The sequence below is a fragment of the Canis lupus genome, chromosome 6, assembly GCF_011100685.1.
Source record: "Canis lupus familiaris isolate Mischka breed German Shepherd chromosome 6, alternate assembly UU_Cfam_GSD_1.0, whole genome shotgun sequence".
In the NCBI taxonomy this organism is placed as follows: domain Eukaryota; kingdom Metazoa; phylum Chordata; class Mammalia; order Carnivora; family Canidae; genus Canis; species Canis lupus.
Genome location: NC_049227.1, coordinates 9,567,425 through 9,579,388, shown reverse-complemented (window position 1 = coordinate 9,579,388; position 11,964 = coordinate 9,567,425). Strand labels below are relative to the sequence as shown.

The window sequence follows — 11,964 nt, the reverse complement described above, 5'->3', positions numbered from 1 at the left end:
CAGAGTTCATAGTCCATTTGGGGTTTTCACTGAATGTTTTCCTTTCCATTGCTGTTATAGCCACATGAAACCCTAAGGAATCCTCCAGGCCATTTTACATAAGAGGAAACAGAATCAGAATACATAATTTCTGTGGATCATACAGACGGCAAGATGCAAAACAAGACAAGGGGCTGGTTCCTCAGACCCCATAAATTGTTGATACCAAGGCATAAAATTAGGGGCAAAGAGTGGGATTAGAGAACAAAATGCCCCAAAAGCTGCAGAGAATCTCCAGAAGGATGAATTAGGAAAAGAGCCTGGACCATGTCTCCTAAGTAGGAGTGATCAAGACACAAGGACTGGGAAGTACATTGGCTGGAATAGAAAAGTTGTGTTCAGAAGTCATTAGTAACAGAGGTGATGGATAAAGAGAGGAAGAGGAAGACACTAGGTGATTATAATTAATGGCATTTATCAAGTAAGTGCTATGTACCAGGTGCCTGTGATCTTATTTAATTCTCATCAAAAACATCTGTGATAAAGCTATTCCTATAATATCCATTTTAGCGATGAGGAAATTGAAGCACAGAGGAATTAAGTACGAATTTGCTGAAAATCATAAATTTAGCAGTTGGTGGTGAAGCTGGTGATCAAACCCAGACATACTGTCTATGAAACCTGGATCACTAACCAAATTTTTTACCATATTAGGGATTACTATTTTTGAATAATCAGCAGGAGGGAAGAGGCATCCCCAAATAGGGATTATATTGATCCCAGGGAGTGGCTGTTCAGAGAGAAGAGAATCATGGAGCATTAATGAAAATAGGTGAGAGTTATGGGAACATCAAGAATTTGAGGGGGGATACTAAAAGAATAAAGGAGCAGACATAATCACTCTACAACCATGCAACTAGACAGTTGAACTCTCGAGTAGAAAGAAAAATTGCAAATAATATAATATTTAAAACAATTCTTATTTGGTTTTGGAATACCTACTAATGTTCTCGTGCCTGGTTCACCCAATATTCACAAGATTTCCTAAGAAATAAATTCTGTCCAACTGATTCAGGAGCATCTGCAGAACTTATTTCTCTCTCCCAGCCCACGGATAATCTCCCTCTTGTGACAAATAGGAGATTACCTCTAAGACTCAAGAAGCACTCAGCCAAGTGGAAATGTCTGACTTGGACCTTACTGAAGTGAGGACATTAGGTGTACAGTCTGCCACAGCTCCAGGAGGTCAGCAGTGAGGGCTGGATCATCCTGTTTGCCCTGCAGTGGTAGACCATCTTTCCCAAAACCACACCAATATATCTATGCAAGAGGGGCCTTCTCTGCTCAACTCCCCTCTACCAAGACTGGAGTAGTACACAGGTGGGTTGATCACCATGGCATATAAAATCCCCTCTGCCAACAGGGTTCCCAATGCAGATGGGAGAGGTGTGGGACCATCCCCTGAGGCAAATGCTTGTCAGAGTTTGAAATTTAACCCTACTTGAACCCATAAATTAACTTGTTACTGTTTCATGCTGATGGCAGACGACAGGAGAGCTCTGAGACATAGACAAAGGGCTGTTGGACACGGCACAGCAAACAGCATGAGCATCGTGGGCCCAGGTTACCCTGAACCCCTAAATCCCAGACAGTAACTCTGAAGGACCCAAGTGGATGCTGTATAGGCAATAGGCTTGTGGTAGAGTCAAGATTAACTCTTAACTTGGGGAATGCATGCTTTTCTAGTGAGCTGTCATGAGTCTGATCTTTTCCCAAAGATCATCTCTTAAGGTTATTCACTGCAAACACTACCCTGAGAAATGGCCCAGGTAAAGATCACACAGGACTTGGCATTCCCAGTAAGGATATGCAGGAAGCTTAAACTCAAGGTCCCTATGGCAGATTGCCCTGCCCAACCCTGAGATTATGATCTGAGCCAAAACCAAGAGTTGGATGCTCAACTGACTAAACCACCCAGGCACCCATGGAAATTTATTTTAAACAAAACAAAATTGACTCAACCCTAAACTACTTTTATAGCTTTATAGGACAAAAATCAATAATAAAAATTTTTTTATAAAAATAGAGATAGAGATGTGCCATGAACAAAGGAGGAAAAAGGCCAGACCAGTTGGCTGTGTATGGTGGCCCTACATTCAAAGTCTTGCACCTTCTGGGGAATGTTGGGCTGAGTGCTGTAGAGTAAAAACAAAGGAAAAAAAGCAGGGTAGTGTTCTGGAAATATGCCTCCCACAATGGACAGATTCATCAAATTCAGCAAAAAAATCCCAGCCTCAAGTGCCTTTGGACCCTGTAGCCCTGGACACCAATCAGAAGTGGGAATCACAACCCAATGAAGTGGCTGAGGCCTACCTGGAAGAGGAGTGCTCTGACATGTTCAGAGGGATCACCAACTACCTAGACTAAGTGTTCAGTGCTTCCTATGTTCAATTCAACAGCAATGAGCAAAAGAAAGGCCAAGGAACCCTGAGAAGAGGGGACATAGCAGGATGAAGACCCAGTGGAAGAGAAAGAGGGCTTAGAAGTATGAAATAGTGTTCCTCAGAATCCTACTTAACCCACTAAAAGTATTCTCAAAAGCTATGGGTTCAGGATGAGAATAGGGACAGGGAGGGACATTGCGGGCTTACTCCTAAGACTTAAGGCAGGTGCCTAAATTCAGATTCTGTCCTTATTGTGAGCTCCCAGGGAGAAACTGGACTGGACAAGTTCCATGGTCCTTTGCTTCTCTCTCCCATTCATAGCTTTTCTCATACCGAATTGGGTGTGCAATATGTGAAAATACTGTCTTTGATATTTAGTCATGGAAGAAAAACCAAATAACTCAGAAGGAAATAATTTAGCCAGTGGTATTTCAAAGCAACTTCTGGTCCCTTGAACAAATCTGAAAACCACATGACAGGAGAAGAATGTCAGATCAATAAGGAAACCCAAAGTCCACAGGAACAGGCTAGGCTAAAGCAGACTGGAATGTGAGACCCCACCCACCTGTGACAGGACAGGTGGGTTAGGGTTGGGCCAGAAGAGGGAACCTCAGAAGACCCCAGTCCTGCCCAGCTGGGAAAGAAGGGGGAGAGGGACACAGAGCCACTTAGACGCCCACAGAAACTTCCTGGAGGAATTCAGATTTCAGAGGACAAGATATCTGGCCAAGAAGAGGTAAAAAGATTGTTCCTGACCACTTGGGCATCAGATGGCTGAGGGGAGGGCCACAGGGGCCTGACAAGGGACATGACTGAAGGTGGGATTGTGCCATGGACAACACCAGGGAGTATAAGAGGCCCAGAGGAGCAAACATGGGTCCGTCCACGAGCACCTCCTGCCCGCCCAACAGAGAAGCAGTAACAGATTCTCCTGCCGGCAGGACCAAGTTCAAGTGCGTTCTGAGGATATTCTACCTCAGGAGGACCTCACTGCCACAAACTGTCTCCTTCGAGGCAATTCCTCAGTCACTTTGAAATCTCATATTGCTCTACATTAGGGGACCTCTCTGCAAACAGCCCATCAGCCCCCAAGGGCACAAGAGAAGGCCTGTGTTTCCATGTAGTTGGCTTCCTCTGTATCCTCTGTGTTTTATTTCATGCATTAAAAACTAGATAATTTTATCTAATTATTGCCTGGGTGGCTCAGTCAGTTAAGCGTCCAACTCTTGGTTTCAGCTCAGGTCATGATCTCAGGGCCAGGAGATGGAGCCCCACGCCAGGCTTGAAGCTTATTGAGGAATCTGCTTGAGATTCTCCTCTCCTCTCTCTCTGCCCCTCCTCCAATTGCATAAGCTTGTGCGCACACAGGCTCTCTCTCAAGAATAAATAGATTTTTTTAAAAAAGAAAGAAAGAAAAGAAAGGGAAGGAGGCAGAGATGTGAATGTCTTCCATGCAGAACTCCAGTGTGCTGGGTGTGTGTGAGAGAGAGAGAGGGTCCCACCCTAGCTGGGGTCTGGCCATGTGTAGAGCTTTTCCAGAGGTGGTCTGACCACACTCAAATCCCCCCAGTGAGCCTAGGGTGAGGACATCATGATAGACTGGGAAGGCAATACACACCCCAGGCATCTGCCACTTCACACCTCCATTCCTCCTCCCTCAGCCACTGGCATTCTGTCACCTGGGGGATACAGAGTCCCAGCCTGAAGATCAGCCATCTTGGCTCTCCATTTGCACACCATATGTGAACTCACTGAGTACAACGTCCGCCCAGGGTGGCTTGTGCATCCTCCTCTCTCACTGTCAGGGGAGGAGCCTGTCCTGCACTCTCATTGGCTATGGGGTCACCTTTCCCAGGCTGGGCTCAAAGCCCAACCATTCCCATAACTACACTTGGCTTTATCTCCAAGTAGTCTGCTCCAAGTTCCACAACACAGGGCAGACCAGTCTGGTTAGACACAATGGACACAATTGTGTCTGCCCTGCTGTCCCTGCTACTCCTTCTGGGTCCTGCAGTCCCTCAGGAGACCCAAGGTGGTAAGTGAGGAAGTCAGGGTGGCTCTGGAGAAGAAGAATGGAGGGGAAGTAATAAATGGGACAGGCAAGTTGGAGAAGGGCCTCTAATGCATCTGGGATTCCCAAATATACTATGGGAATGGGTGTCTAAGGCTGTCACCTAACTCAGCCCATAGCCTTCTAGAAGTATTGAGGGAGTCTCCGGACTCGTGCTAAATGAAGCCTTAAAGAATCAGAATCTAGGGATGCCTGCATGGCTCAGTAGTTGAGTGTCTGCCTTCAGCTCAGATCCTGATCGTTGGGTCCTGGGACTGAGACCCGCATCAGAGAGCCCAATGAGGGGGCCTGCTTCTCCCTCTGCCTATGTTTCTGCCACTCTCTGTGTGTCTCTCATGAATAAATAAATAAAATCTTAAAAATAACTAAATAGAATCAGAATCTAAAACCCTTAATTTACAAATAAGCAAAGCTGAGACCAGTGAGGTGAAATGACAGGTCAGGGTCACACACCAGGACAGAGCAGGAGCCACACAGATAGAACTTCTTGTTCCGTCTTTTCTTCCAGCGGCTGGATGAATCTGTCTGGTTCTCAGAATAAAGAGGGTGTAACTCTAAGGGCCAGATGTGAAGGCAAGTTAACTGGAGGGTTGTAGAAGGAAGTCTGTCTCTTTCCCCCACTGTCAGACCACAGTTCTACCATTAGCCCTGAAGGCAAGTTAGGGGGAAAGCAGCCAGCTGGAATCTGGGAAGCACTAGAGTCAACACTAGAATAGGGAAATGAGGCTGTTTCTTGGCCACAAATTTCAGTTTGAAGAAATGTAAGCTAAACTGTTTATGTCTGAAATTCATTATATTTACAAACTATGAGAATATATGTTTTTAATATTTATGTATGTATGTATGTATGTATGTATGTATTTATTTATTTGAAAGAGAGAGAGCCCATGTAGGGGGAGCAGCAGGCAGAGGGAGGGAGAGAAGGAGGCTCCCCACTGAGCAGGGAGCCCAACATGGGACTCAATCTCAGGACCCTAGGATTAGGACCTGAGCTAAAGGTAGATGCTTAACTGACTGAACCACCCACACACCCCTATATATTTTATTTTAGAATGTTAATCACATCCTACACCAAAATCTTTATTAGTCAGGGTTCTGCAGAGAACAAGAATAAACAGGAAGTATAAACAAGAGACAGAGATTGATTTTAAGAAATTGGCTGGCACAATTGAAATCTGCAGGCTGGAGACCCTGGAGAAGAGTCAATGTTGCCGTCTTGAGTCCAAAGGCAGTCTGGAGGCAGAATTCCTTCTTCTTTGGGCGACTGGGCTTTTTTCTTCTGACCTTCAACTGATTAGATGAGGCCCACCCACTATGAAGGGTAATCTGCTTTACTCTCGGTCTATAGTGTTAAAAGTTCATCACATTTAAAAATTAATTAGCAAGAATAATTTCAGTACTCGAATTAGGAATCTGCCATCTGACCTCCAACATTATAACACTCATGAGTTATATCATGAATTAATTATGGAAATGTCCCCCCTCTCCCAGCCCCTGTCTTATAGCAAAATGCAAGGTACAGCCCTGGGAATTCTGGGATCCAGATCCTGATCTTACCCTGTGTCAATCCATTCTAGGTCATCTCCTGAATTTTATGATAAATTTTTCCTACACATTCAAATTCTATGTATTAGACTAGGTTATGCTCCAGTAAGAAAGTTTTTAGTGGTTTACCCTAGCAAGTGTTTATTTATATAAAATATAAATAATATAAATATAAACATTTATATTATATATAATATTATATATATTATATATAAATATATAATTTATATATTCAGTTTATCATATAAACTGAATACAAATAAGGCAACTTTCCTCTCTTCTCTGGGGTGACTGAGTAATCCAGGCTGTTTGCATCTGGGGACTCCTGTTTCATCCTGAAGTCTCCACAGTCATCACATAAATAAAAGAAAGACAGAACAAACCCATTCATAGGGCCTCAGACTGGAAGAAAGACATTGCTCCCACTCACATCCCCTTTTGACAGAATTCAATCACATACAAGGAGGCTGAGAAATATTATCTTCTTATCTGCCAAGAAGAAACAATGGAGTGAAGACACAGAATGGTCTCTGAAGTGCCATCCCCAGAATAGAACTAGGGCCCTTTAAACTTGAGTGAGCCTCCAGAGATATAAGGCTGAGGGCCAGGGAGGAAAACACCCAGGAGCCAGGGCCCCCTTCCTGACTCTCTGCTGCCCACGTTGGGTCTCCCTTGCATGGACCGCACACCTCAAAGTCTTCTGCTCCTTTTCAGGGCCTTACTCTCTGAGCTTCTTCTACACTGGGCTATCCAGACCCAGTGATGGCTTCCCCAGCTTCCAGGCCACTGCCTACCTCAATGATCAGGACTTCTTTCACTATGACAGTGAAACCGGGAAAGCCATACCCCGGTACCCATGGAGCCAGATGGAAGGAATAGAGGACTGGGAGAAGGAGAGTAAACTTCAGAAGGCAAGGGAGGACATCTTCATGGTGACCCTGAAGGACATCATGGAATATTACAAGGACAAAGAAGGTCAGTGGACTGCTGGGGTGGAGGGTCTTAGCTCAAGAGGTAGGCCCGCAGGTGTGAGTGGGAAGGGGTCAGCAGGATGGAAATAATCTCCATCCCGAAGGAGGAATGGAAAGCAGAATAGAAATATGCAGGCACTCTGCATCCCCTGACCAGAATGCATCTGCTCTCCTCCTGCCCCATCACCTCCTCACCCTCACTCCTAGGCCTCAGCTCCCACAGGAAAGGATATTCGAGTCAGCTCTCATCCAGGCATGCGTGACCTCTAAGCTGCACACCCCAACCTCTCTGAGGCTGATCCTACTTTAGAAGGTGTCAGACTCCCCTGACCAGGGATGTTGGGCAGACAGTGAGCTAATCCTGGGGTCAGTCAGACCTGGGTTCACGTGGTGGCCCAGCCAGTCCCTAGCTATTTGACAGTGACCATGTTCTTAATTATCTGGTCTGATCGCAAAATTGGAATTGCCAAGAGACTCCATAAAACTTACAAATGTAAATTCCATGAAGGTTAGAACACTGTCTGTCTTGATCACCCATCACCTGGGACTGCCAATAATAACCTGCTCAAATGAAATCTGTTGAATGATGGAGAGAAAATGTCTCACACGAACTGTGGTCCATACTAGCAGGTCAGTAGGGACTGAATTCAAAGCCACACATTGTTAGAGTTACATGGAATCCTGAAGGAGCAGACTCAGGAAGGCTGTCTGTAAGGAGCAGACTCAGGAAGGCTCATCTGGACTTGTGGTGGGAGGAGTAGGAGGAGCCACAGCACACAGAGCCCTGGGCCTGGCTCTCCTGAGCCACACCACCCACCCTCACCCCTATCCCCGCCCTCTAAATCAGCCACTCACAGGTTGGTGAACTGTTGATACTAACTCATTATAGGGTATCAAAAGATGGGCAGAAAGGGCACCAGCAGACATTCAATTGGCTGGAATAAAATGCTGCAAGTAATTATGAGTAAAGAGGGTAAAGAGATGAATGGCGGATGTTAGAGAATAATTAACATTTACTGAGCACTTACTAGGTGCCAGGCACAGGTGTTAACACCCATAACGCTCACAACAACCTCTAAAGCAGCACTGTGGGGCAGCCCTGGTGGCTTCAGCCCAGGGCCTGATCCTGGAGACCCGGGATCGAGTCCCACATCAGGCTCCGTGCATGGAGCCTGCTTCTCCCTCTGCCTGTGTCTCTGCCTCTCTGTCTGTCTCTCATGAATAAATAAATAAAATCTTTAAAGCAGCACTGTGGCCACTGCTGTTTCCAAGATGAGAAGACCCAAGGGCAGAAGGGTTAAAGGCTCAAGTCCAAGCCAGTTTCGGTGGAGAGAGATCTGCCTTTGAGCCCAGGTAGCTTGAGATCAGAGCCTGTGCAGAGTGCTAACCAGTACCGGGTAAACTCCAGTTGTGTCCCCTTCCCTGAGGAAGCCAGTTTCCAAGACTTGTTGCTCACTGGGCTGAGGCAGGGGCTTCAGAGATCTGTAGTGAAGATACCAAACCCCAGAAAAGAGGGAAGCAGTGGTCACATCATGCTCACCCAAGTGGTGACATCAGCTCCCCTTAGAACTGAGAAAAAAGGAGAAATTTCATAATTGGTATAAAACTCTAAATAATTTCTATTTAACTCAAAGATGGTACTTTGGTGGGGTTGTATCAGGTTCCTAAGAGCTCCTAGTATATCCACAGTTCACTAAAAGAGATGATGAGATGATATGGGGGGCGGGGGGGGGGGTGTCTGGGAACACTGTGCATGGTCTGTACTCTCTGACCCTCCCCAGCCGGGAAGGATGCACCTCAGCTCAGATGGGCCTAAAATACCAAACCAAAGCAACTTTCCATCTTGTGCTTTATGTCTGGCTCATAACCCATTTGCCAAGATGAAGGGACCACATGCTTAGATTTCTAAAACCTTTCTTCCTGTTGTTTTTGCAAACTGCAGAGGAGTAAAAGTTATTAAAACACAGTCAATGCTGGGCTGACTGATTTCCTGGGGGCCTGGGGAGGGTACAGGGTCTCATACCTTTCAGGGAATGTTTGGCTGTGAGCTCCAGAATAACAAAAACAGTGGAGCATTCTGGAGGTACGCCTATGATGGAAGGAACTTCATCGAGTTCAACAAAGAAATCCCAGCCTGGGTCCCCCAGGACCCAGCAGCTCTGAACACCAAGAAGAAGTGGGAAGCGGAAGAAGTCTATGTGCAGCGGGCCAAGGCTTACCTGGAAGAGGAGTGCCCAGTGATGCTGCAGAGGTACTTAGAATACGGCAAGACCTACCTGGACCGACAAGGTATCCACCTGCTTCCTACATCCTACTCCTCTGCACCCCACTGAGAAAGACAAAGGTGATCTCAAGCTGGGAGCCTGGGGAACATCTCAGGCCAATGCCACAGCAGTGTCTCTATGATGATACCTCTAGGCTGAGCAGTGGAGAGAGGCAGGTGTGTAAAATGCCTGCCTGTGACAGCCTAGTTGTCACAAGTGGAGACTTTGGTTTGGGAAGCAGTGAGAACAAGGGTCCTATGGGACAGAGCAGGGATGGGTCTGATGGATAGAGCCACAGGCAGAACCAAGGCATGGAGCTGAGACTGGGGGAGGAGGGAGCCCCAAAGCTCACTCAGAAGTTTGGGGGGAAAATATAAAAATGTATAGGGGCATTCACAATTTCTTGTTATCAGAAGTCAATACACAGTGGAGGGACAGGGAAAGCCCAGGGGAGGCTCATGGGAACCCTTGGCTTCCCTGACCTTCATAGAAGTTCCCTGGGGAGGCAGATACAGAGCTTGGAGTTCTGTTCATCACTGACACCCAGAAAGTGGGAGGGAAGGGATATGAGCAGGGAGCCATCGAGGGCAGGCCCTCCATATCCATGTTCTGCCCCCACCCACAGAACCCCCCTCCGTGTCCATCACCAGCCATGGGACCCCGGAAGGAATTCAGACACTCAAGTGCTGGGTCTCTGGCTTCTACCCACAAGAAATTGATCTGCACTGGATTCAGGCGGATGATACACAGGAGACTAAGTCGGGGGGAGCCCTTCTTCCCAGTGGAAACAACACTTACCAGGCCTGGGTGGTGATGTCAGCTTCCCCTCAGGACTTAGCCTCCTTCTCCTACTCCTGCCTCGTGAAGCACAGCAGCCTGTCCCAGCCCCTCACTGTGCTGTGGGACAAGAGGCAGGGAGCAGTGAGGGCGGAAGGCTCTGAGGACACTCAGGTGCAGTAGCCACCCTTCCTGTGAGACCTAAGAAGATGAGCTCTAGAAATTGCTGTTGCATTACCAGTGAGGCCATGGATCAGGTGGTGGATTCAGAGCTGGAAGACTTGAGTGCAAGCCACTGAGATGACTCACTTCCAAACAGCTTTTGGAAGCAACTGCAAAACCCCATCATCTAATCTGTCGAATCAAATCAACAGTAATCACCTTGCCTAGAACATAATGTAGAAAGGTATTTTAAAACTGAGATCATATAAAAAATATGAGTAGATGTTACCATTCATCCTGTGCTCTGAAGCCTTTGATTCATCTGAAATTCTTGCTATAGACTTGAGGCAACGTTTACAGGGCTTCCTACACTGGGGTGTCCAGTGCAGTGTGGCCTGGATCATCTGGTCCCTTGGGCCTTGCTCAGGAGCCCACTATGGATGTCCTTTCTTTTATCAGGTCATAGAACCTCTTTAATACAAACCCATGCCTCTTCTGTGCCTCAGTTGCCGAGTGGCTCAGTGGTTAAGCGTCTGCCTTCGGCTCAGTCATGATCCCGGGGTCCTGGGATCAGGTCCCACATTGGGCTCTTCACAGGGATCCTGCTTCTCCCTCTGCCTATGTCTCTGCCTTTCTGTGCTTTCCAAGAATAAATAAATACAATCTTAAAACAAAACAACAACAACAACAAACCCAAAGGACAGAGCAGAGCTCTCACACCTGACCTTCCTATGAAGCCCATCTGCATGATCAGGACTCCCTTCCCTTCCCTGCTGAGCTCCTTAAGGAAATCATCCCCAGCATTCAGAATTCTGAGCTGACCCTTATCTTTCTTGAAAGCCTAAATTCAAAGGTTCTACTTTTTATTTTTGATACTTTGACCCAGTTTGGAAATCAAAGCTGAGAAAGTCTATGTGAAATCCACATTCCATTCCATTCTTCTGGGACCAAAAAAAAAAAAAAAAAAAAAAAAAAAGGCCTGTTTGAACAGTAGAAGCTGCAGAAGAAAACAATCCAGATAGTCAAGAGGGAAAAATATACCCAGTGATATTTCAAAACACATGACACTGAACAAATAAGGAAAACCACATGACAGCAAAAGAATGTCAGATCGATAAGGAAACCCAAAGTCCACAGGAACAGGCCAGGATGAGGAGAATGTGATTCCCGTTCCCCTGTGACAGGATACATGGGTTAGGGTTGGGCCAGAGGAGGGAACCTCAGAAGACCCCAGTCCTGCCCAACTGGAGGGGAAGGGGGAGAGGGACACAGAGCCACTCAGACACTCACAGAAACTTCTGGAGGGATTCAGATTCCAGAGAAGGAGTGAAAGCCAAGACAGCTGGCCAAGGAGAGGTAAAAAGATTGTTCCTGACCAGTCAAGCATGAGATGGCTGAGGGGAGAGCCACAGGGGCCTGACAAGGGACACGACTGAGGGTTGGACTGTGCTGTGGGCATTACCAGGCACACCAGGGAGTATAAGGGCCCAGGAGAGCAAACATGGATCTGTCCACAAGCACCTCCTGCCCACCCAACAGAGAACCAGCAACATATTCTCCTGCCGGTAGTACCAAGTTCAAGTATACTCTAAGGATGCTTCACCCCAGGAGGACCTCACTGCCACAGACTGTCCCCTTCTTGGCAATTCCTCAGTCACTTAGTACTACCTTGTCTCTCTTGAAGATTCCTCTGGGGATAGTTCACCAGCAAGACTGCAGGGATGGAGGGCTCAGATTTAGTCAGGAGAGAT

At 46.7% G+C, this 11,964-nt stretch overlaps 1 protein-coding gene across 1 annotated transcript; it reads left to right on the top strand.

Moving 5' to 3' along the window:
* Window positions 1-4,367: 4,367 nt before the first annotated feature.
* AZGP1 (alpha-2-glycoprotein 1, zinc-binding) lies at window positions 4,368-10,508 on the top strand. Its single transcript, NM_001287145.1, is given in 4 exon segments — window positions 4,368-4,458; window positions 6,754-7,014; window positions 9,024-9,299; window positions 9,900-10,508. Coding segments are annotated over 4 exon segments (948 nt in total). The 5' UTR covers window positions 4,368-4,382; the 3' UTR covers window positions 10,235-10,508.
* Window positions 10,509-11,964: the final 1,456 nt, after the last annotated feature.